Raw genomic sequence first — 25,508 nt, 5'->3', positions numbered from 1 at the left:
ATTGGGCAGTGTTGAAGGTTGATAAAGAGGGCATTGAGCAGTTGGCCGATGGGAAATAGACCAGACGTGACCTCGGTTAAATAAGGAACTTGGAAGTGGTACATTTAGATAGTTGGAACTTATATACTAACTAAATCCGAATCACAAAGCTTCTTGGAATTACAGAGAAATTGAGGTGTGTTGGGGAAGAAACGGTACCTTGACAACCTGAGACGACACACTGAACTCCCCAACACTCTTCTCACAGCCATCAAGCCCACAACGGCTAGGATGGATGGAGACCCCCCGCTGAAAGAAGTCAATAACAGGAGCCAAGCATGGCGGAATATGCGTGTTTTCGCAAGAGCCCACATTTTGTTAAACGGCGCCTTGTGGACCTGGGTACCGTCCAAAGAACCGACCTGACGGGGCAATATTGCGCTAGTTTGCGCCCTGTCATGTCATGTTCTGGGTTCTACCTGCACCTTACAATGAAGCACAGGGCGTAGTCTGCAAGCTGCCCTAGTCACACAGGGCGTACCGTGAATGACATGTCCTAAACCCTCGAGCTAGAAGTTCTTGCAAGACCAACAAGGTTTTGTCCGTTGTGTGTATCCAACATGTCTCGGGATGTAAGTTCACATCCTATCACAAAAGCCATCCCCTGACCTTTCCAGCTTGTCAGTGCCACCAGCCACACCGAAGGCGTCGAGATGCGTGCGCCTTCAAACAACGATGCTGGCTCCATTAGGCCGAGTGTACATAACTCCGAACTGGAGCAGTTTCTCATGGACCTCCAAAACGGTGTTGTCGGCTGGGAAAGCGATCAAGACCCCCAGTACCCTCCAAATTTCACTCCCACTCGCAAGTGGTTCATTACCGGCCTCCTCTCTACCCAGGCCTTCATGACTCCCTTTGCCTCGTCGATCATAGCCCCCGCCATCAGTTACATCGCGAAAGACTTTGGAATACCTGATATTACGAAGAGCGCCATGCCTGTGAGCATCTTCCTCCTTGGGTATGCCGTCGGGCCTTTGTTTCTATCCCCTCTTTCCGAAATTTATGGCCGCAGGATCATCATGATGGTCTCGACCCTCGCATTTTGCCTTTTCCTCGTCGGCTGCGCACTATCTCCTTCGATCGAACTACTCATATTCTTCCGCTTCATGTGTGGAGTAGGAGGGTCAGCCTCGCAGACAGTGGGAGGAGCCGTTATCGCCGATTTGTTCCCTGTTGCCGAGCGCGGTAACGCCATGACTGTCTGGATTCTGGGCCCGATTCTTGGGCCTTCGCTGGCGCCGCTCACAGGGGGTTTCATTGCCGAGACGATAGGTTGGCGTTGGGCCAACTGGATAACTCTTATTCCCACCTCGGTGCTTCTTGTGGTCATGGTGTTTGTTTATCCTGAAACTCGCCACGAGGTGCTCATCCAACACAAGACTGCGAAATTAGCCAAGACCCTTGACCGACCAGACCTGTGTAGCTGTTACGCAGAGGCAGGAGAAAAGGCTGCTAAAAGAAGCAGTATCATCCTGTCTGGCCTCATCCGACCGATCAAGCTACTCTTCAGCTCGACAATTATCTTGGGGATGTCTCTCTATGTGTCATTTGTCTACGGATGTCTCTATCTGCTTTTCAATACTATTCCCATGGTCTTTCGCGGCAGCTATAATTGGTCAGCCGGCATCTCTGGCGTCGTCTACCTGGCTCTCCTCTTCGGATATCTCGTCGGCCTGTGGGCATTTTCTCTTCTTTCCGACAAGACAGTTCGGCACATGACCGAAGCAAATGGAGGCATTTATGAGGCCGAAATGCGGCTTCCTTTTTGTATCTACTTTGCAGCACTTCTTCCTATCTCGTTCTTCTGGTACGGCTGGAGCAGTGATCAGGCTGTGCACTGGACAGTGCCAATCCTGGGGCTTGCTCTCTTTGGCATAGGCTTCGAGGGTATTTGGCTGCCTGTCCAGATCTATATCGTTGATGCATACTCCCGATACGCCGCCAGTGCCCTTGCTGCCTCCTCGGTCATGAGGAGCATAGTTGCCGCATTCCTCCCTTTGGCCGGGCCCGCAATGTATGAACGGTTAGGGGTTGGTTGGGGGAACTCGGTTCTCGGGTTTATTTCTTTGGCCATGGTTCCTATCCCAGCCTTAATATACAAATTTGGAGGCAGGATAAGAAAGAAGGAGAGTTTCAGACTTTGAGGAGGTAGTCACTGCGTTGCTTGGAGTCGTACACAAGAAGAGCATTCCGGATGGGTCAATCACAACCTTCCGGAACAACAGTTAGGAACTCAATTCAATATAACGCGTGCCAAGCTTAAGAGCTTCGAAATCATGCATCTGGTTCCCTTTTCCCTTGCATTGCTGAGGTACTTGGGCCAGATTTATCGCCCGTCCACTCATTCTCAGCAGAGATGCTCAGCAGGATCTTGTTATCAGTGCCGTTCCTTGCCTTCACAACAACAACAAAGTCTCTCATGAGCTCGAATTCCTGCGGCCCTAGTAGCAAATCCGGCGATGATGGTTTTTGTGAGGCCATAGGGTTCTGGCTCAGCGCACCTTTCCTGAACAACACCGAGAGCTCAAAACCATCGTCACCAGTGCAGTGCCAGAATTCAAGATGGAAAGGCGGTAGTGAGTCTGTGTCACAAATGGTCCTGAACCCAAGTGAGAAATATATACCCTCGCCTCCGAGCCCGATGGCCACTGTCCAAGGATGTGGTGCCCTTCTAAGCGAACCTTGATGGGTTTCGTTATTGCGCCAGTATATGATTGAATCACATAACCCACTAGGCAGTAAAACAGGTGTCGTCACCCACAGTCCGTATCCGGCTGGGAGGTGTCGAAGATGGAGTGTTGTCGGTTCTTCAATAATTGGAGTGTCGTTTATGAGTGAGCGAACGTAAAATGTTCTTTTCTTGAGGTCAGAATGACTTCCGGAGTCAAGTCCTTTGGGGAATAGAAACCGTGAAGGACGGTGATATCGACAAAAGCCGCTGCCACTCGGTTGCAAGGCGATGCCTATGGTTCTATCCTCCTCCGAACAGTCCGCTAGAAAAACCACCCAGAGATCGGGCATCACAAGTATCCTCTGAGTAAAGATCTCCCGATAGGCAGAAGTCAACCAAGGGGGGCATTGCTCATGTTCTTCTGATCCTGGCGTAAACGATCTGTCATATGGTATCGACAGAGCTTTGAGTTTGATCAATGGGCCGACTACTTGCTGGGCGAAGTCGGGCATGCCAGAACCATCGGCGATTTCAGTGTCCCGTGGCGTATGTCGAATTTTATGGCATCCCTCAAAATCCCCTAGTGATGTAGCCAGGATACTTGAGAAGATCCGCAAACCTTTTTCGGGGTTATGCTTCCATGCGAAGATGCTCTGGTCGTTGGAGGACTGCAAAATCTCCATCTGAAGGCGAAAGAAGGCCTTGTCCCCTTCACTATAGAGCAACGGCATATTGACGTTAAAAAGCCCCATCAAACTGTAGGCCCTGTCTTCGACCCTGGTCGTCTCCTTCGTCGCTGCCCACGATAACTTTTGGGCAGCGCAACACCTATCCAGCCACGCTGGAATCTCAAATAAGAACGAGTCGATATTCGTAATCTCAGAAATCTCTTCGGCAAGACTGCGCTTGGCCCCAAACTCTCTCCATTCAGCTGATAGGAACACCATCTCGGCCGGCGCGATGAGTTCCTGGAGGGTCCATCCCCGCGTGAACCACTTGCTCTTTTGAAGCTCGGTGCTCCCAGGTTGGCGGACAGCCTCGTAGCTGCAGTCGTTCAAGTAGGCGAAACAGGTGTCTGCGTGTTGATACCAGCGGTACATGGAATTGATGGCCTCGGAAAGCTCAGTACTGGACGACTTGTCGATACATGCTGTATCGATCCAAACGTAGCGGAATCCTTCCTTCTCAGCGATGTGGCAGAAGTTTTCCACCTTTTGCCAGCCCTTTTTCAAGGGCGCCGTTCCCTGCATGATATCCTGGAATAGGACCTCATCGTCCTCCCACCGGTGCGAGAGGATAGCATAGGACACGCGAGTTTCGTCAGTAAACTCCTCCAGCGTTCCAGACTCAATGTCGAGTAGCCGCATAGTTGTGCCTGAAGGAGTTCGCCCTCAAATAAGGAGTAGCTGTTGGTGACACTAGAACTGGGGGATTTCGAGAGATGATTCTGGGTTGAACCGCGACGCATGCATGGGGCTTGTAGCTTGATATTGACCCGACGACTGCTGCATGTAAGCGCCCGGAACATCATTGGGTCCGACTCATGCGGCCCAGGCTTCACGGCCACGCAAGAAGCATATTGAGTTGAATTAGTTTCAAATATTTTTACATGAGGATATATAGATCGTGTATGAAGACTTGGCAACGAGACCGTAAATTAATGGATATGAAGTTCATATGAGTTGACGCCGCTTTCTTCAGGCAAACCTGTTCTGTGTGGTAGCACGGCGGCGGAACTTAGCTTCAAAGGCAAAAAATGAGATACCCGCAACTAAATATTCAATGAAGAGATAGGAGCCTGAAGTTGCAAATATGGCCGAGCACATGGCCAAGTCTTCTTGCAAGATGGGTGGAGAATGAGAGTCTACATGTGTTCTCTCCTTTGCTATCTTCAACCATAGAAAGCCGCCCCCGCTATTTAATGGCACGCTTTGCTTCTTGCTACCCAGCCTTGACAGCACTACGTGGGTCAAAAACAGCCGAGACACTGGAATAAGAAGGGAGGGAGATGATTTCCTCGAAAGTATTATAATCTACTTATATAAGATACTAAAAATAGGAGAAGCTATATCCTCAAAGAGGTCAGGCTTGAGATATATCTTATCTAATATGTATGTGTTCTTAATACATATTATTAGGTGCATTTAGGGCAGGATAAGCTAAAGCCTTTATCCTGGTGCCTCTTTTTTCCTGAACTGGGGTGAGCGCTCGCCAGTCCTGTGGGTGGTGCAGGACACACGGCACACAGCCTTGTTGCAAAGGAAGACCCCCGCACCTAAGTATCAGCTGAGCGTGTGATAAAATGCCTTCCCAAAGGCCTCATCTTCTCGCATCACCATCGATCTCCAGCCGAAGACAGTGCGATCTCTAGAGACCTTGTATCTACCATCCTCCATCAAGTATCAGACACGACTGATAGAGGACGATTCGGCCATTCGCAAAGGAGCAACATGACGAGGTCCGGGACAGTCAGCAGTCGGGACGACTACGTTTTTACCATCTCGGGAACTCGATACATGGCGCCTCGGTCACGCTTGGTGAGACTACCAGCTTTGTGGACTCATTTCTTTTAACATGCTTACTTCTAAGGATCTCGCCCTTCCAATTCCAAACTATGCTCTCGTCGCCGTCGTTACGCTTCCACAGCACGAAAGCATCCAAATCACCGTGGAATGGCTGCAAGACCGCCTCGGTTTGTACAGCAAAGATGACGTATTTAACAACAGCTTCCTCGCCAACATTGTCTTTCATTGCCCCGAGCAGGACACTGTTGCCTTCACGAAGGAAGCCTCCGATTATCTTGAGGGACTCGGTACCCAAACGACATCTGTCTGTTCCTTATCGGGACTTCTCCCAGGTCCGTATGTCTACGTCAACCAGCAGCTCAGGCATGTCTGGAAGCTGGTGGACGATTCTAACGGAACCTGCATGGTCACATTAAAGCCACGCTCAAGGTTAGCAGGCCCTCCACGCAAGTTCGTAGTTTCTATCGACTAATACATCCCAGCTTCTCCGACCCGTTTGAGTCTTTCCCATTGCGAAGCTCAGACGACCAATTCTCTTGCTTCGCCCTCCCATCCCGGATCCCGTTCCAAGAAAAACAGGCCTCCCCTCTCACTGGTCTCCGAATTGTCATCAAGGATAATATCCATCTCCAAGGCATCAGGACATCAGTGGGAAACCGCGCTTTCTACAGCACCTACCCACCACGCGACACCTCTGCCGAGTGCATCAGCAAGCTCCTCGACCTGGGAGTAGTCGTCTGCGGAAAGACCAAGCTAAACTCTTTCGGCAATTGGGAAGAGCCCATAGAGTATGTTGACTATCAAGCCCCATGGAATCCTCGCGGAGATGGATATCAGTCCCCTGGCGGTAGCAGCTCAGGAAGCGCGTCTGCTATTGCAGCCTACGACTGGCTTGACATTGCCATTGGTACAGATAGTAAGTGAAAGTTTTGGGTCGAAGTTTATATGGAGACTAATATCCGTGGCTTACAGCTTGGGGGAGCGTGACTCGACCTGCTCTCTGGTGCGGGTGCTATGGTCTTCGGCCGAGCCAAGGGGCTATCCCTAGTAAGGGGGTGGTGCCTTATGTGACGTGAGCAGCTTCACTGCTAGATTTCAACTCTTCTCTAACTACGATAGATCATGGGATGTCCCAGGCATTCTTGCAAGGGACCTGGAGAAATGCAAAACCTTTGCAACCAACTGGCTTGACCTTGACTTATTCGGACCACCGCAGATGCGTACCTCGAAGGTTTCTAGTACCTTGCTAACTTATCGGGAAGCCATTCACTTCCATTATCTGGGCGGCCGATTTCTGGACCATCATTGATCACAACCAAGCTCAACTAGCAAAGCACTTTGCAGGAGTGCTTCAAGAAGAACTAAATGTCTCCCTAGAGGAACTTTCCTTTGAACAGATTTGGAACGACTCGCCCCCATCAGAGGCAAATGGCATGTCCCTTCCAGCCTTTATCAACCCGGTGAGACTTTATGCGGTGCAACCTTCCCCAAGTTGGGGACTAATTAAACCAGGCTACAGCGTCCCTCGCCTATGATGTCTACCACAATTGTGACGATTTCCGCGCAAAGTATCACGAAGCGTTTGGCTGTGCTCCATACACCACGCTTCTGAGCAAGAAACAATGGTGTGTATCAGTGCACAATTCTCTGGCGGTGGCTCGCATCTTGAAGCTCCTGCAACCTGCTAACTTACATAGGGAACTTGGGAAGACAATTTCCAAGAAGGAAAGAAATGAAGGCTTCCGTAATATTGACACTTATAGGAAGTGGTTTCGTCAGACCATTCTCACAGGGAAGCATGCCAATGCTCTCACCATACTCCCACTAGAGGCCATGACTCCGAGATATAGAGATCAACCACCGACGTGAGAGGCAGCTGCCGCTGCTGATATGCGGAACTAACGATGATTCAGATTCAAGAGACCCCCTCAGGACGGTATTCATGCCTTAGCTATCGCACCAGTCCTCCAATCCCCTGTGCTGGCCGTCCCGAGTAAGCAGTCTAAGCAAGGCCAAATACACGGCTAACACCATCTCAGTCGCAGAAATCCCCTACCACTCAAGAATTACAGAGAAGGAAGAGAAGATTCCCTTCGCAGTAGCAATCATGGGCACGCCAGGTGAGTTTACTCAGGCAAGATAACTATAGTCGCTAACATTGCGTTCAGGAACCGATTTAGCTCTCCTGGATACAGCAAGAAACTGGCTCACGAGAGCCGGGATGCCAACTTCTGTTGAGACGGGAAAGACTATCTGGAAATAAGAGATTTTTCCTATCCTGAAACTACTAGGTTGAAGGGTAGCGGGAGGATTGGTACGGCAATACCTTGGTTCTTCTTTGGAGTGAGTTGAGCACTGCACAATGAATGGCCTTATTACAACCCCCTATCAAGAATACACGTTTTACGTAAATGCCAAAATTGTCTTGATAAGACTCACGTCATCTCTATTCTCTGAGCGGAAGTCATGCGATATTACGGGCAGCAAAAGACGGGAAGCTGCTTGGCGTACCTCAGTGAGCAATCAGAGCGCTGTGGAAAAGCCACGCTGCGTGATTTGATGGAGTTGGGACTCCCATGACTGTTGATCTGGACCAACAACCAGGTTGTGATCACACTGTTGAGAACTAGGACATTGGGTGTGCTCAAAGTCGAGTACTTTCTGGATCGATGTCATCACTCATTTATACTAGGGCTGTGCTAGGTAAGGGTTGTGTTGCCAAGTTCAAGTTCAATTGACCTTCCCAACTTGGAATTCTGTCCTTGCTGGAAGCAATTGGTGCCCTCAAGTCGCCAATGGGTTGCATAGCTTGGCGTGTCCAAGCCATGTGCCCTCTCTGGCACCAACTCAAGCCCAAATAAATGAGACACCGAAGGCGACAAGTTGAACCCTGCCTACTGCAAAGCCTTCTACTGATTCGTAAGAGTTCATGTAAATTTTCTAAACTAATAGACAGATTTTCGAAGATAAATCAATATCACACACCAGCTTTATTTATTATTTTCATTCTTCCTTTGCCTCGTTCTAGCTCCTCTTAGGGGAAGACATATTAATGTTTGCCTTGTTGCCTAGGGTTTTCTTCACTCGCCTAGCACCCCCTTCACGACATAGAGGCTGCATGTTGGCTGCACAGCTTGGACCGCATGATTAGTTCAAATCTGTCGAGCAACGCCCAGCTTCGGGGGAGTTCCCGGTATGTAGAGCTGCTGATCACTGGAATCAAGTACCAAAGCAGGCTCTGCAACTCAGAACGTAATTGGTTGTTGATCTCGTGTTATCACACGCCACAACTCGACCCCCTACTTCTGCAGAACAATGACACCACAACATTATCCCTCAAGCTGGCCCATTGGCTCCCTCAGTCTTCCCCGCTTTGAAGAGTCCGAATCCATCCATCAGCATAACCGACCATGCCGCACCAACACCCGGCCTCAGTGAGGCTCCGCAGTGGGCGATCGGGGGAGTCTCGGTTTTGCCCCCGGTTTCCTTGGAAAAGATTCAGCCTGGCATTCAACCTTGAATTCTGCCTTGCCCAATTCTGTTCAACAATTTGGACTTTTGATCACGACATCCTTATCCACGCTGCGGTGGATGTGAGCTATGCTTGATTTAGTGTTTGGGTCTCGGTGGCGGATAGGAGAGGAGAACCAGCTGGAGTAAGTACTTCCATCACTGTTTCACTCAACTCACTGATCATCCGCAGCATCGTGGCTATTCCGGCAGTAGGGTTGAACAAACCATCACGTTGGTTGGACTCGACTGGCATATCCTGGCTCCAAAACCTGGTTAATGGTCGCGTCGGTCGGATCACTGTATGGGAATACGCCTACAAGGCCAACCTGCAGGAGTCTGTTGCAAAGCAGTTGATCATGGAGGGTTTCCATCTGGTTGAAGCACTGCACAGCCACCGCACTAAGCCCCGGGTAACCATCCGAGATGTCATGTCACAGACACAAACTAACGACATTCCAGTACAAGAAGGTCCCTATAGTTTTCATTTGTCATGGCTCAGGAGGCTTTGTCCTCAAAAAGGTCAATTGTCCAGAGTTTTGTTGTTTATCAGCTTCTGACTTTTCAAGGCTCTCTGTCTCTGTCGAGACCAGTATTACCATCTTCGTCCGGTCATTGATGTCGTGTCCGGTTTCATCTTTCTTGGATCACCTCATCTCATCGGCAATATTGACGACGCCAAAAAGTCCTTTGACTTGTTAGTCAAGTGCAGAAACGGAGGAACTGTGAAAGGCTGGTCGACTCTTACAGAACTGTCAGACTTGATCGAGGTTTGCAAATCCTTCGAGCGTTTGGGCATCCAAGGCCCGGTGGTATCTGCGTACGAGACCAGAGAAACACATCTTAATTCTGGTTTGTTTGCAAAGTTCAGGAGTAAAGCTCGAGGCCACATGGTAGGTCGAGTATATTCCTTGCCGTTGCTTCCCTTTACTCACTAGCTCCAGATTGTTCCAGAGTCTCTTAGCGCTCTACGAGTGCACAGCGAAACCTCGGTGGACAGCAAGTCAAATCATACCGATATTTGCAATCTACCGATCAGAGGTTAACTATACAATTCATGTGAGAACCTCATCACGGAGGTTTTGCACAGTGCACCCCAGAGGATCGCCGAGAATGACAAGCCTTGTAAGCTCTGGCACAGTCGAACCATGATCCTGGAGCTAATTATGGGAAGACATCATCCCTGGGGCTCTCAAAGACGATACACTCCGCAGTCCAAGCACTGCCTGCTTGACAAGGTTCGAGGATGTGGACATGGCGCCTCATCCAACGTCTCTTCCAATGTCGTCTCCAGTTGATGCGACTACTGGAAGCTCAACTGTAGAGACATACGAAATTGTACCAGCGGTTGCAGCACTAGAGGTTTCCGTCAGAGATTCAAAACTGCCGTGCTTCGTACTCGGCAACCACTGGAAGAAAGATGCCTTTGTGGGCAGAGAAGAGACCTTGAAGATCCTCGATCAACATCTTCTCCCCACAAACCTGAACCCCGACAAAGGGCAAGAGTCTGATTCAAGCTCTCAAGATGGATCAGACCTACCCAGGGGGCTGACTAATAATAGGCCGCCCCTCTGTTCATCACAGAGGGGGCATCACAACCTGTAACTGCGTCACTGCTGTAACCGCCTTGCGCACCGTAATTACCTCATTTCTCCACGAATTGAAGTCCGAATAGCTTCAAATTAAAGATCGACTTTATTTTCAATTGGAATTAAATATGCCTCGATTTTCAGCCAAAGAAAGCGCTGCTGCGGCGCGCGCGGCGCATGCGTATCTATCCGGGGCATCTACGCCACCGACAACTCGGGCGAACCCCTCCCCAGGCAAATATAGTATCAATGACACCGCCGCGCTTCACCACGCAAATGCCGCCCTGACTAAGAAATATATATATCTATTGAAAGCTGGGAAACCGCTGCCTTCTGATTCCAAAGGAGGGTCTCCGTCGGCGCTGACTGGGCCGTCGAACGGGCTTTGGTGACCTTTATCCGCTCAGTTGAAAGGAGCGCTTTTGCTGTGTCAGAAGCCTCCATCCGTAACTACGCCAGTTTCCTTCGGGGACACCGATTTGACAACCCACAGCCTCCTGTATCAGTATCGTGGGTACGGAGGTTTAAAAAGCGTCATCCAGAGCTTCAATATAAGTCCCCAAAGGTTCAGGAAGTCACCCGTGCCGCCGCCGAGACAGATATACAACACATCGACAATTGGTTCACGGAATTCGACGCCCTGATGAGCACCCTTGGTATCCAAAAGTGCGATCTTTGGAACTTTGACGAGACCCCCTTACAAATTGGGTGGGTAAATGGTAGCCTTAAGCTCTTTTCTACTCGGATGAAACGAAACACACGGACGACTGTCTTTCAGCCCGGGAATAAGGAGTCTTTGACGTCTGTTGATGCCGTCAGTGCAGCTGGGAGGTCAATTTCTTCGTTCCTAATACTCACGGCGAAGACGTTATTAGAGGAATATACGCGGGCTGATATTGACGACCGGGTTGTCCTCACATTCACTGATACGGGTTTTAATAACTCTCATCGAGCTGTCCAGTGGCTGCAACACTTTAACCGCTGTTCCTTTGCCGCCAGCGAGACCTTCGCCGGATCCTCTATTGAGGAGTGGTTTGGCTACCCAACGACTATCACAAAGTCCCAGTTTGACGAGGAATATGCGCTCAAACCTCGTTACCAAGTCAAGAAGGCTCCGACCTCGTATCGGCTCCTGCTGATGGACTCCTTTTCCGCTCATGAGGATCCTGAATTTCTATGGTATTGTGGGATGTTTGATATCATCCCGTACCGCCTCCCAAGTCACCTGAGTCATCGTCTGCAACCTCTTGACGTTGGCGTCTATCAACACCTTAAAAATGAACAGAAATGCGCTCTTAGAAACTTCATGATGGCCGGCGGTATGCAGATCTCTCGATTTGACTTTCTTAACCAGTGGAATCGTATGTATGCAGCCGCCTTTAAGGCCTGTCATATATACGTTGGGTTTGAGAAGTCAGGCATCTTCCCTATTAACCCAGAAGTTATCCTAGGTCCGCTCCGCCGGCACGCTAAAGAGCGAGAAAAGCCGCTATTCCCAGTCAAATTAAACAGGGATAAGGTGACCCCGAGGAGAGTCAAAAAGCAACTCTCTGATCGCTCTGTCCAAAGGTCTATATCCCTCCTTGATACACCAACGAGGAAAGTTATCCGGCACGCTGAAGCGTGTGTTGATCTCACCATTATCACGCAAAAGTCACATGAGAATACCCTCACTTTACAGAAGGAACATATACGACTCGAGGGACGCCGCACACGAAGTCGACGCCAAATTAAGGGCGTAAAAGATGGAGCTTTTACTGTAGGAGAGTTAAAGCGTATGGTTGAAGCACGAGACCGAGAGGAGCAAATACTAGAGTCAAAGAGACTGACTCGGCAGCAGAATAATGTCCTCCAGAACCTTCGTGACGATGGCCGGCCGCGCCTCCGTGGCGGCGCGGCCGTGAAAGCAAAGCGGGAAAAGGCGGCCGCAGAAGCGGCCGCGATGGCTTCACAAGCGGCCAACCGCCAGAGAATAATATCTGAGACGGAAAAGGAGATCTTAGAGAACCGTCGGCACCTTTGGATTGAAGCTGACGAGGAAAAACGGGACTTCCAGCATCGAATTTGGGGCCGGCATGTTCTTGAAGCTATTCCCGAGGCCGCCGACTATTTGGCCGACCTTGACAAGGCTGCAGCCTTGCGAGGTCAGCTAGATAACATATATGAAGATGTGCTCTCGGTATCATCCGGAGACTTGACGCCGCTTTTGCCCGGCAACGAGGAGGAGGATTGTGACGATGTTGAGGTCATCATGAACACACAGATCGAGGGATTCACACAAGCCGCTTTGGCGGCCGGAGGAGGGGATTATTCGCCTGAAAATAGCGATCAAGAAGAGGATCTATCACGCCGAGAAGATTGGGGCGGATTCGGCTATGATCGCGTGCCTAATAACTACTCGGATGACGAGAGGGTCGAGGCGTGCATTGTGGTGGCCGGGATGACAATTCCCGTGCCGCCGTCGCGGGCCCGAGACTAGGCATCACATTCACTTACACATAACAATGTGGGAATAGCTTCAAGAAAGTTCAAATTGTCAGAATCAATTGACTAGATAAAGCGCTATCTATTGATTATACTTTTATTGAACTTGGACTTTATTTGGTGGAGAAATGAGGCAATTACGGTGCGCAAGGCGGTTACAGCAGTGACGCAGTTACAGGTTGTGATGCCCCCTCTGTGATGAACAGAGGGGTTGCGTAACTCGCTTACCTAATCCCCTGGGTACGCTCCTTTGCAATCTGTGGTCTTGGTGGCATCGGAAAGACCGAGTTGGCAGTCCAATACGCTCATACCCGCAAGCGATACTTTGAGGCCATCTTCTGACTCGGGGCGGACGATAGCAAGATCTTGGCCTCATGTTTCGCTAATCTAGCAGTTCAGCTGGGTCTTGAGGATGACGGCTCGGTTGACGTTACAGCCAGTCGAGACATTGTCATGGGCTGGCTCTCAAGGCCCCTGAGACAAACTTCCCAGCCAGATGAGCCAGGGAATTTTGTCAACTGGCTGTTGATCTTTGACAACGTCGATAACCTCGACGTCCTCGATGACTATTGGCCAAAGTTGGGCCGAGGTTCCGTTCTCATCACAAGTCGTGATCCCAACGCCAAGCAGAACATGTACATTCACGAGGGTCTGCATCTACCTCCACTCACCAACACAGAGACTGAGGTTCTCATGCAGAAGCTCACGCATGTGAGAGCAGACGACTATCAGAAGGATGCTCTTGCCAAAATCGCGGAGAGTCTGGACGGGCTTCCACTGGTCATCAACCAGATGTCTGGCCTATTTAGGTCGTTCAGATTGTCCTACATGGACTTTTTGGACTTTCTTCAGGAGGAAGGCATCGAGAAGTTATATGCACAGCAGTCTAGCTCCAGCGGCAAGCAAATAGCACAATCCTTGGTCACTTACTGGGCCCTTAATCGCCTTTCCAGTCCGGCTAAGGCACTCCTTCAAGTCATGTGCTTGCTGGATCCCGACGATATCCTAGAAGACATCCTCATCGATAAGAGCGGCCAAGTGAGCCTAATTGACTACCCCACAAGCAGGGGCAACTACTACTCTGCAAGGAGAGAGCTGTTGTCCTCTTCTCTCATCAGTCAAAAGCGGAATAACAGCCTGTCTCTGCATCGCCTCGTTCAAGACGCGACCAAGTCGATGATGGAGAGGGCCCAACTGGTCTCTGCATTTCAGGCGGCAGCAAAACTCATTGTTTCTGCTTGGCCCTTTCAATCCATCAAGGAGCATCACTCGACAGTGAGATTCAGCAAATGCGAGGACATTTTCCCCTGCGTTCTTCGTCTCAAAGATGGGCTCAACTCAATTCTTGAGACTTCTCCTGATTTTCCAATGGACATCTCTCTTGCGCGGCTCTTCAACGATACGGGCTGGTAGGTTTCTCCTTGGAATATGTTACATAGTGTTTCTAATCAGCTTTAGGTACATGTTTGAGCGGGGTCTTCAGGAGGAGACAAAGCCATTCTGTGACCTGGCTCTTCTAATCGCTGAGAGACTGAAAAAGACACATGGTTCAGAGGCTATCGAGTGCATTCGGGAGAGCCAACAGTTCCTCGGAATCGCCCTCGTTGAGACGAACGAACACACTTTGGGCATGGCTCACAAGCAAAAGTGGTTAGACATGCTACTTCAAAGGAAATCGGATTCCGGGGCTCCCATCGAGGACTACGAGCTTGGGTATGCCTACAACGAGATTGGTGTCGCCTACGGAAATGCCGACATGATTGATGAGGCCATCGAAGCCTTTGTGAGATCGATCGAGATCTTCCAGGGGCTGGATGACTACGAAGACACGATGCTTGGGTGGCCTGAGCCCAACCTGGGCTTCATGTACTGGCTAAAGGGGGATCTGGAGACTGCTGAAACAGCCTTGGTCGAGATTCTCGATATTCACGCGGCCGCATGGGGAGTCGATGATACTCATTCATTCAAGTAAGCCTAGTGCCCCTAAAATGATCAACGCTAACATGTCCCGAGGACGGGCAAGATTCTCTACGGCCTTGGCAACGTGCTGGAATCGCAAGGTCGCTTCGACGAGAGCCTTGGCTTCCACCTTCGCTGCCTTGAACAGTACAAAAAGGTCCTCGGCATGAACCACCACAGGGTTGGAGACGTGTGCCACAGACTTGCTAGTCATTACATGCGAAAAGGACTACACAAAGAATCGGTGTAAGTAGTTACCTACTCCTAACACCTTTGCCTTAAGCTGATGGGTTATAGCGAATATTTAGCCACTTCCCTGCGGATATTCAAGTCCCGCTCATACCTTGCCCACGAACTTGCACGAACGACGTTCAAGAGGAGCCAGCTACATCGGTTGATGGGAGAGGACTGTGAAGCGGACGAACTTCGAGAAAAGGCTTACAAGATAAGGAAGAAGTTGAAGCCTGGGGATATTGTTCCTGTCGAGAAACTTACAGAGGAGGATTTCGACAGTCTGGTTGCGTTCTGGTCTAGATAGTTGCCTACTCGGAGCATCTGGCAATGCATGTATCCCTCGGATGTCGGTAATGAGGACAACGTCAGCGAAAACCAGCCTCTTTTCAAAACATGCTTACCCATGTTTATTGGATCAAAAATGTGCATTTCTCCCGCTGCTGTAACCGCCCGGCAAGTCCAGGGCGAGAAGTGGCTGAGCAAGGGTAGCTGAGCTGAACGCCTGAAATAACGCATACATGAGGCAACGAGGCTCTGGACTGAGAATGCCCAGCTGACTCCCATCATGTGATTAGAACATTTTTATTTAATTTTTTTAGAGCCTCTTCATCTCTTTCTAACACGTTTGTAGTCAATAAACTCGATCCGCGATGAACCTTGCGCCGCCTGATCTCGTCCAAGGGGAACTCAGGCCAGGGCGACAAAAAAGAAGCAAAGCACGCAGCCCGACAGGTTACGTAAGTCCCTTTTCTCTTTCCCAACTCTTCCAGTTGCTGACAGTTTCACTGAAGGTCCAGAAGAATACGCAAGCCCCGTCCTCGGATACTCCAACCTTTCCACCGGCGCAGGTCAAAATCACATCTCGCTTGGCCAGTATCTCCACGACCCTCCAGCCACGGTGCGCGTGGACCTGCAGCCAGACGCCCAGGAATTTGTCACACTATACCCACTGGGAATAGAGCAGTTTGCTCGGCGGTCCTCTTCACAATCATCCAGGCAACACTCGCCCTCCGACGGAGATGGAGATGCTGAGTCTGCGGATGAGAACCGACATAAAGGCCAGACGCCCATTTCATTCCAAGAACCCAGCGAGTTCTATCACTTCAACTTGAATAAGCCTCCTGAGAACTGCATCATCTTTTTGCGAGGCTTCATGACAGCGCAATGGATCAACAACATCGGCGCCCGTTATTTCGTTGATCCAGAGTTCTTCTCTCGTCACCTAGACTTCAGTCCAGCTGACGACAGCGCAAGCAACTTTTCCATCCCTTCGCTACCATCTTCATCCGCCCACCTCATTGAACTACCAGTCATTACGATAGGAAAGCGCACAGGATCTGCATCTCAGCTACGACCAGAGAGGATTGACCAGCTGAGAAGTGAGGGTGCATTGTCCCTGTCCTCCCATTATCACGAAATCTCCAAGTTGTCGTCATCACAGATGGGACTTGGGGACTCGATGATTCGCAACTTTTACGTCTTTGATGAGATGTACTTTGCAATCGAGCAACGCATCTCAATTTGCCTGAAATTAGCCAAGAGTCAAAAGACCTTTACCTGTTCGTTAAACCCAACAGCTCTAGTTTCTATTATAGATTGTACACATGCTAAATCTTACAGTACTTGTCTGGCTCGATGCTGGAGCTGACTTCCCTAACCTGACTCTCACTCCTTGGACCGTTCGAACACCAGTGTCATACTATCTCCCCGTTATCCGCCATAAACCCATGATTGCTCTAAAATGCCACCTTTTCGCGGACCAGCCATCAGACAGGATGGACTTTTCGGGTGGTAAAATCCAGTCACTGTCAAACTTACCTCACGACTACGGCCGCGAGCTTCGCCCAAGCATCAAAGCCAAAGATCCATTCTACAACCTCAACGAAATCTTCAACTTTACAGCGAGCTCACAAGTACAGTTCCTCAATCTCATCGACGTTAAACTTGGCAGCTATATATCCCGACCCGCCGATCAGGAATACGAGAGCTTGCCGGATCTCAAGTACACAAAGGAGATGTTGTACCGCCATCTTCAAAGGACAAAACAGGTACTTGAGAGCATCAAGAATGCTCAGCTCTCGACATAGCCTAAAGATGATTCCGATAGCAACAAAGCCGCCGTTGCCGCAAAGAGTGTAGAGCAAGATTTCCAATACATACTGGATCGCACGATCAGCCTCCACACGCGCACCACCGAGGCCATCACAGTATTAATGTCCAGCATGCAGATAGAAAACACACACCTGGGAATCTGGTGGTGGTTCGTCATGTCGGCACCTATAGTAGGGCTCGTGTTCACCTTGTACTTCGTCGATGTATCAGTTCTGTGGGACGGGGCTTGTGAGTATATCCGGGCCAGATGGGGGTAGTCATAGATGCTACGCATGAATAGTTAGGCATGTTAGACCATCCTTTGCTGGGGTGTCCTGAGTCGGTAGATTGCCGAGTCTCCAGCATCCTCCCTCTTACTGACATGATAGGTCGACTTGCATAACAGACAGGAAAATTCCCCGATGCAAACGGCCTCGCCCCGTCCCGTGGATTCCGCGCGTGTCGGCATTCATAAATTACGACGTTTCACATGTACTTGTCTCAAAGCTCCGTTTTTTCGCCTTCTACGAGAGGCTATATCCTGGGCATGGACCACAGCTGCCGACTCCACAGCGGGTAACATTGACTCTCTTGAGGAATGATTGACATAGACAGGCCCACAAGAGAAGCATAGAATGATGATATGCCAAACAGTCGTCCAGGTATTCGTCAGGCTTGGGCATCGATCCACTCAATCTCGGGCTTTAGGAACATCCCGAACGCATTGAGGACGTTCAGAGCGCACAAGAGTCCAAGTATAAGTAGTTGAGAGTCGAAATCAGATTAGTTGAACAGCGTTCCCAAACCACTATCCGCTTCAGAGTAGCCCAAGATGCATTCTCTCCTGTGGGCTGAGATCTCGCCCAGGCTCGATGCCATAGGGAAACCCCTTCCTCTCATCGTCTCGATTGCAGTCATCCTCTTTGTTTATCATGCCTTCCAACCCTCTCGATCCAATGTTCCAATCCTAAATGGCAGGAAGGGATTGGAACTCACAAACCAGAGACTAAAGAAAGAATATGTCTCCCAAGCAACCAAGCTAGTGGGTGATTGGTTCAAGTCAAACCCAAACAAGCCAGTACGACTCATTTCAGACGTCGAGGAGATCACAGTCCTTCCACCCAGCCTGGCCCAGGAGATCCGAAGCGATAAGCGTCTGAGCTTTAGTCAGTGGACCTTCAAGGTATGTTGGATTGCCGGACTACTTCAGGCTCGAAAGTTGACGTAGCAAAAGTCATTCCATGGTCACTTGCCAGGATTTGATGGTTTTGCCGCCGGCACTGGAGGTACAAATTTGGTACAGACCGTTGTGACCAAAGATCTCACCAAGTTTCTCAGTATGGCCCCCTGCAACTCAGTGTCTTCGTTGTTAACTGAAAGTCCGTAGGCAAGGTTACCGAGCCTTTGGCTGAAGAGACTTCCTTGTCGTTGGAAGAACTCTTCACAGATGAGACTGGTGAGCCGTCTCCAAATTTTGTATGGCTCACACTAAACTATCATAGAATGGCACGATATTCCAATGAGGGACAGGGTCCTACGATTGGTTGCCCGTATCTCTTCACGTGTCTTCCTCGGTCCAGAGCTTTGTCGCAATGAGAAATGGCTTCGAATCACTCGCGATTATACCGTTACAGGGTTCTTTGCCGGCGAAGATCTCCGTATGTGGCCAGAATCTGTTCGTCCCTTCGTACACTGGTTCCTGCCTGGTTGCCGCAAGCTCAGGGCAGACGTCAAAGAGGCCCGTTCAATGATCAATTCCGTAGTCGAGGAGCGAAGGAATCGAAGCCAAGAGCTTGTCGATGCTGGACAAGACGTTCCAGAATACAACGACGCCATCGCTTGGTTTGACAAGGCGGCCAAGGGCGCAACCTATGACCGAGCAGCCATGCAGCTCAGTCTGTCTCTTGCTGCAATTCACACAACCACCGATCTCCTCACCCAAGTCCTTACCCGCATCTCGCAAAACCTGGAAATCCTCAAGCCTCTGCGGGAAGAAATGATCTCGGTGCTTCGAGAGGAGGGCTGGAGCAAGACATCTTTGTACAAGATGAAGTTGCTTGACAGTGTCATTAAGGAGAGCCAGCGCATGAAGCCTACACAGATTGGTAAGCTCGATGCACCTTTATTGAAGACGTATCTCTGACGATGTTTGGTCCAGTCTCCATGATGCGTCTGGCCCTCGACAATGTCAAACTCTCTGACGGCACCATCATTCCCAAGAACACTGGTGTGGCAGTATCCTCTCACAGGATGTGGGATCCCAGCCTTCATCCCAACCCAGACCAATGGGATGGTACCCGATTCTACAAGATGCGCGACGATCCGGCGAAACAGAACTCGTCTCAACTTGTATCGACAAGCCCAGACTACCTTGCTTTCGGGCACGGCCAGAATGCTTGCCCGGGTCAGTTCTTTGCATCAAACGAGGTTAAGATCGCACTGATCCAGATTATTCTCAAGTACGACTTTGAACTGAAGGAGGGGGCAGCACCCCAGATCTACAAGCATGGCTTTACCCTGAGTGGTGATCCATTCTTAGAATTGAGGATTAGACGGCGTGCAGAGGAAGTGCGACTCTAGGGAGCATCCATTTTGTATGGAATATGCATTTTCCCTTTACTGGAATCGTGGACTGTCTAGTGGAATAAGATCAACTGTGTGGTCGCCTGCCAACATCTTCCCCCAGCCTGTCACTCTTCACCTGCTCTCATCATCGCCCACATCTGCACATTGCAAAATGGCGGCCGCGAGGTTTATAACTGTGCCTAGCCAGAAGGTACCCGGGCAAACATTGTGGTAGGCAAGGACAGGTGTGACGGTTTGAAAGATGAGCATAACATTTGACGATAGTTATTAAAGATGAGCCTAAAATTCTAGGATATTGGCCAGTTTTTTACAAATTATATGATAGATTTATCTTTATTTTATGCTTATTATGATCACATTTTTAGGTATGTATTCGGCGTGCTTCCTACGTAAAACCAGTTCCGTTAATGCCGGGTGGAGATTCAGCCTCTTTCGTTCCTCAAACGTCTTTTTGCAGAATCGGCGAGTATTCCGCTTGTACTTGACCGCCAAGACACGAAGGGACTTGTAGTCGTCCAACAAAAAAGAAAAGAGTTGGTAGTCTTCGTCATCCCTCTCCTGCTGGAGGACGGCTTCCTCCTCAGCAGCCTGCTTCTCGAGAATCTCCTAGATGTCGTCGAGTGAAGCGGTGGTGATATTGAAGCTGTTTTGGTAAAGGGGTGAGGAGGATGAAATGACAGCTGGTCGTTCCGGCCATCTAGCTCACTGCGATCGGGGACGAAGTCGCGAGAACGACATCAACCGGGTGAAGCCGAGAGCGCCACAGCGTATACTGGCTCCAAAGATGGCCAGAAACCCCGGGAATCCTCGTCGCCTCGTTCTTGTGGGATGCTCGAGTGTCTTTTGGACATACATCGTCGAGGGTTAGGGCGGCGATGTCTACATCGTTATTTAGCGCTCACACTTTGGCGACAAAAAGACGGAAGAAAGTGACTTACCGAGTTGGCCGGGAAGAGAAGAGCCATCGGTGCACCTGGGCAAGTGCAAAAGAAGGTCGTGATGCGACTTACATCATGAACAACGGGGAGGGGGTCGAAGGAGGTTTCAGAGCTTCGGTCTGAAATTATCGCCTGAGGAGATGCCTGCGATGGCTGGCAGAGCTGTAGTGGTCGAGAACCATTGCCACTGGCCGCTCGCTCATGACCAAGGGCGCCGATATCGGTCACGCAGGGTAGGTGGTTCGACATGATCAAAAAGAGAAAAGACGTTGCTCAGGCAGAGTGCAAGAAGCTGGAGGATACTGTGAGAGAAGCGATGTCGAAGTCCACGGGAGGGAGGATGTGAGAATGGTCTTGTCGGAAGTAACGTCCGACTCCCACCCACTGTGGCGCATGGTTTTTGGACGCCATTCTGTACTGTGGCGCTATGATGGCGCTGTGGCGCTGTGGCGCACCGGAGAGCAGAACGTGGCGCCTTATCGATAAACCCAATCCCTTAGTCAGCAGTCTTCCACTTCTGCTTGACTTGCTCCCTGAAATCTTCGATCAAGTCATCTGAGAGCAGGGAGAAAGTAGAAGCCCTCTCATACTGTCGATGCGTGTCCATCTTAAAAGGCGCAGCCGTTATCATCATTCTTGTGTGAAGTGTTGATGCTGGTTGCCATCTAAACGCTTTACCCCAGTCTAAGAGTAAATACAATTCAAGGAGCTGCAGAAACCGCAAATTGTAATTCACACATACAACGCGGATGGTCCAAGAGAGCGGGAATGTGCTCTCAATATACATTAAAGCGTTGCATTCCTTCAAAAGCCTTATGGTCGTGGCATCGTGTCATGCATTAATAGATATCAGCGAGCCGCAGATGGCAGTTTAGATGCTGTAGGGTAGGCGTCAATTTCGCGAAGCCGTTGGCGGCATCCGACTTGACCAGCGACACAATTGACGCTATGCTGATCTTAGTCAGTCATGTCAAAACAGGGACACGACCTGAGCTAGTGCGAGATCTATCTAGATGGCATCTCGGGCGCAACGTGTGATGGCTCGCGGACCATCATCCTAATTCTAGAAGACTCGGACGTGAGCTTACATGGGAGCTTTAAGTGAAGTGATGGCCTAGATAGGTAAATGTTCTTGTGACTTTGATGCTCTAAGGCCTTGGCCTCTTGTCGCCAAGGTGCTGGTTGAAGACAAGCACTCTGGGCGATGACGCGGCGCAGCACGATCCCTCCAATTTGCGACTCTTCCCCCATTTGGACGGCGATCACCCGCTCTGCCAAGGATGAAATCAACTACATGAAGATTTATTTCGGCAGTTGGGTATTGCAAATTCTAGACGTCAACGCGCTCTTCTTCCAGCTGAGTCTTGCAATAGAAGAGCATCAGGGTCGGCGATACCGAGCAAACTCTTTACCTTGCGCGCCAATGACGACACACAACTGGACCCACAAAACACATTCTGATTGGTGTTTCACCTGGCTTCACCTGGCCACCTTGATCTCACCGTCCCTGATCAATCACCATCGTAAAGAATCTTCTTACCGCCCCACGCCGTCATAAAGAACTCTGCCAAAGAACTGCTCAGAAGAACCTTATCGACTGTGGCGAGACCCTCACTTTCATCACTCTGCCAAGTCCAAAACCTGGCATCCGTCGGTCCATGACCGAACCACAAAATGTCGGCCCTCAGTCCATCTTGGAGGACAACAATGACGTTGGCCTACCCCATGGTTGACCCTCATGGCCCGCAACCGCCTGCTACCGTTACAACCGGCTCGTTTGCTATGCTTAATGGAAACAGCCATGCCACACCGCATTCGTGTATTCGTCCGAGGCGCTCACCCCCATTGCGGAGAAGATCCCCTCCCCCCATTTCACGCGTTGGGGGTAGGTCTCTGTTGGTCCAAGGTTTAAGCGCTCTTCGCTCCCCGCGGTTTCATTGCATTGCATGGGCAAAAGTTCTCTGTCAGCCAACTTTTGCCTACCTGGGGTCAGAAATCTGCGGAGCTTTCCCCCACGAGTGAGATTACCTGCGCTGCGATCGCCCGACCGTGCGCCTCGAGATCAAGCCATATTCTTCACGTGTGAACCTTGCCAGTGTTGGTTCAGATACTGCAATACCACCCGACCGCGGCATGCTATCAGGACACATCAAGACACACAGCAAGGTCTGCGCTGTCAGTCTTGACCAGCATGATCCGTTTATTAAGCTTGCGTCGGGCCAATGACGCCTTTGCCATCTGCGAACAGAGTGCAACCATGCAGGGTGATGGGGGACCCTCATGTTTCACCCCGTCCTCCACAGGCCAAACTCCAACTTCTGGAGTCGATAACAATAATCTCGCGCCTTTGCCGCTTGCCTTCAGTCAAAACTCTCATCCTCGGACCTCTGCCTGACGTCATTCCCTCAGTAACACCGAGCGAAGCCGTCTAGTCGTCTCCTCTGTGGGGCCGACCATGTGGACCGGGTCCGGGCTTGGCAGATCCCGGAGGGCCACAATCAATAACATTGCTCGGGTGCCGGCACGGAATGACGACACGGGGGGGCACCCTGTAAGGCCAGTCCCGCAGTCCGACTGGGGGAACCGCACGACTCAGAACGGGGTCGTCTTTCGCTTCGGTCCAAGGGTTGCTCTGCTTGCGGAGCTCATACCTCGTCACATCCTTTCACGTGTGTGTGTAATAACATCTCCGTCGTGCGAGGATGATCATCCTGAGACGTGGATACAGTTAATTCTTGTGGACCGTCGTGGAGTTCAGGGTTCAGAGTTTTTTTCGTTCAGAGATTTTCGGGTCCCTGCCATGTCCATGTAGCAGATATAAAGTGACAGATGCCTCGGTTGGTTGATCTGCAAACCATAACCGTAACACATACGCCTGTTTTTATTGCTCCTGGGTGAGCCTTGTTGATTTTGTTACAAGCAGCTGGTTTTGCTTTCGCTCATTTGGCATCGTTCAATATGGCGCCTCCAACATTTGCCGGCCTTTCTGGCAAGAAGTTGTCGCTGGCCATCTCGACAGTGGCCACGACTGGTTTCCTCCTATTTGGGTTCGTATTATCTTTTTTTATACTACCCTCATCATAATCCTTCTCATAATTCATCTTGAGTGTCTGAATATGACGGTCGAAGTCTTGTTCGGGCGTGCCAACCCTGGTGGTTGGACGTCACCAGATCGCTCAGGGCCAACCCCAGACACCCCACGATCACAAACCTTATCTCTAGATCATCAATTAACGTCAAAAACACCCCAGATTCGATCAGGGGGTTATGAGTGGTATTATTGATGCCGACCCTTTTCATGATTACTTCCCTGAAACCAAGAATGAGACCATCCAGGGGTTGGTCACTGCCATCTACGAGATTGGCTGCTTGATGGGAGCCATGTTTATCCTCTGGATTGGCGATCTGCTCGGTCGACGACGTGCTATGATCATGGGCGGTGTCATCATGATTATCGGTGTCATCATTCAGGTTTCTGCCGTCAAGGGTTACGCACAGCTTGCTCAGTTCATCGTCGGTCGTGTCGTCACTGGAGTCGGCAACGGTATCAACACCTCGACTATCCCTACCTACCAGGCTGAATGCAGTAAGACTAGCAACCGTGGTCTGCTCATTTGCATTGAGGGCGGTATCATTGCTTTCGGTACCCTCATCGCCTACTGGGTCGACTATGGTGCTTCTTACGGACCTCAGGACCTCACCTGGCGATTCCCCATTGCCTTCCAGGTCATCTTTGGCTTTGTTCTTTGCATTTCCATGATCTGGCTCCCTGAGAGTCCTCGATGGCTCCTCACCCACGAGAGGTATGAGGACGCTGAGCGTGTCATCGCCGCCATCCGTGGCTTCGAGATCGACAGCGACGATACCCGCCAGGAGCGAGACTCTGTCCTCGACTCCATCCGCGCCTCTGGTTTCGCTGGCCAAAAGACCACTCCCATCAAGGCTCTCTTCACTGGTGGAAAGACTCAGCACTTCCGACGTATGCTTCTTGGCTCTGGTTCCCAGTTCATGCAGCAGGTTGGTGGCTGCAACGCCGTCATCTATTACTTCCCCATTCTCTGCACCAAGATCTTTGGAGACAAGAACCTTGCCATGCTTCTGGGTGGTGTCAACATGATCGTCTACAGCATCTTCGCTACCTCGTCTTGGTTCATCATTGAGCGCGTCGGTCGCCGAAAGCTTCTCCTCTACGGAACTGCTGGTCAGATGTTTTCCATGATCCTCACCTTCGCCTGCCTTATCCCTGGTGGCAAGCACCCCGAGGATGCTGCTTCGTCCAAGGGTGCTCTTGTTGGTCTCTTCACCTACATTGCCTCTTTCGGAGCTACCTGGCTGCCTCTCCCCTGGCTGTACCCCGCTGAGGTCAACCCCCTCAAGACTCGAGGCAAGGCCAACGCTGTCTCCACTTGCACCAACTGGCTGTTCAACTTCCTCATTGTGTAAGTCTAGTTATCCGCAAAAGCACATGGCATCCACTAACATTCTCCAGCATGGTCGTTCCTGACATGATCAAGAGCCTCAGCTGGGGCACCTACCTCTTCTTTGGCGTCGCCAACGCCTGCTTCTTCCCCATCCTCTACTTCTTCTACCCCGAGGTAAGTTCCCAGCGCCCATCTGCAAGAATTCCTTCTAACATATCCAGACCGCAAACCGCTCTCTCGAGGAAATCGACATCATCTTCGCCAAGGGTTACGTCGAGAAGATCTCCTACGTCAAGGCCGCCAAGGAGCTTCCTTTCCTCACTCAGGCCGAGGTCGAGCAAGAGGCCATCCGCCTCGGACTTGTCCAGTCCGCAAGCCGTGGCGCTATGCCCGAGAAGCCTGATGCGGAGGATGTCCGCAACGACTCTGGCTTCAACTCTGACAACTCTGACAAGTCGTAA

At 50.5% G+C, this 25,508-nt stretch overlaps 6 protein-coding genes across 6 annotated transcripts; 5 read left to right on the top strand and 1 right to left on the bottom strand.

Moving 5' to 3' along the window:
- Positions 1-692: 692 nt before the first annotated feature.
- On the top strand, positions 693-2,484 carry LRP88_06540 (MFS transporter; the record flags this gene model as incomplete). Its single annotated transcript, XM_083243078.1, has 2 exons — positions 693-2,053; positions 2,364-2,484. The coding sequence occupies 2 exons, from the start codon at positions 693-695 to the stop codon at positions 2,482-2,484; spliced, it is 1,482 nt and encodes a 493-aa protein (XP_083102014.1).
- Positions 2,485-3,101: 617 nt separating this feature from the next.
- LRP88_06539 (uncharacterized protein) lies at positions 3,102-4,077 on the bottom strand (the record flags this gene model as incomplete). The annotated part of the gene is made up of 2 exons (XM_083243077.1): positions 3,102-3,151; positions 3,330-4,077. 2 exons carry the CDS (start codon positions 4,075-4,077, stop codon positions 3,102-3,104), a joined length of 798 nt encoding a protein of 265 aa, XP_083102013.1.
- Positions 4,078-5,160: 1,083 nt separating this feature from the next.
- LRP88_06538 (uncharacterized protein) lies at positions 5,161-7,498 on the top strand (the record flags this gene model as incomplete). Its single annotated transcript, XM_083243076.1, has 3 exons — positions 5,161-5,247; positions 6,748-6,862; positions 7,416-7,498. The coding sequence occupies 3 exons, from the start codon at positions 5,161-5,163 to the stop codon at positions 7,496-7,498; spliced, it is 285 nt and encodes a 94-aa protein (XP_083102012.1).
- Positions 7,499-12,111: 4,613 nt separating this feature from the next.
- On the top strand, positions 12,112-17,098 carry LRP88_06537 (uncharacterized protein; the record flags this gene model as incomplete). Its single annotated transcript, XM_083243075.1, has 8 exons — positions 12,112-12,765; positions 13,218-14,227; positions 14,277-14,657; positions 14,832-15,023; positions 15,075-15,305; positions 15,693-15,748; positions 15,803-16,570; positions 16,632-17,098. The coding sequence occupies 8 exons, from the start codon at positions 12,112-12,114 to the stop codon at positions 17,096-17,098; spliced, it is 3,759 nt and encodes a 1,252-aa protein (XP_083102011.1).
- Positions 17,099-17,934: 836 nt separating this feature from the next.
- On the top strand, positions 17,935-19,682 carry LRP88_06536 (cytochrome P450; the record flags this gene model as incomplete). The annotated part of the gene is made up of 4 exons (XM_083243074.1): positions 17,935-18,285; positions 18,337-18,388; positions 18,605-19,207; positions 19,261-19,682. The coding sequence occupies 4 exons, from the start codon at positions 17,935-17,937 to the stop codon at positions 19,680-19,682; spliced, it is 1,428 nt and encodes a 475-aa protein (XP_083102010.1).
- A 3,902-nt stretch (positions 19,683-23,584) lies between these two features.
- On the top strand, positions 23,585-25,508 carry LRP88_06535 (general substrate transporter; the record flags this gene model as incomplete). The annotated part of the gene is made up of 4 exons (XM_083243073.1): positions 23,585-23,673; positions 23,878-25,065; positions 25,116-25,221; positions 25,269-25,508. The coding sequence occupies 4 exons, from the start codon at positions 23,585-23,587 to the stop codon at positions 25,506-25,508; spliced, it is 1,623 nt and encodes a 540-aa protein (XP_083102009.1).

This window comes from Fusarium phalaenopsidis (assembly GCF_050370095.1).
Source record: "Fusarium phalaenopsidis strain FUZ10S chromosome Unknown contig_32296, whole genome shotgun sequence".
Taxonomy (NCBI): domain Eukaryota; kingdom Fungi; phylum Ascomycota; class Sordariomycetes; order Hypocreales; family Nectriaceae; genus Fusarium; species Fusarium phalaenopsidis.
Note: the sequence above shows the minus strand (reverse complement) of the source record. Positions and strands in the feature narration are given on the sequence as shown.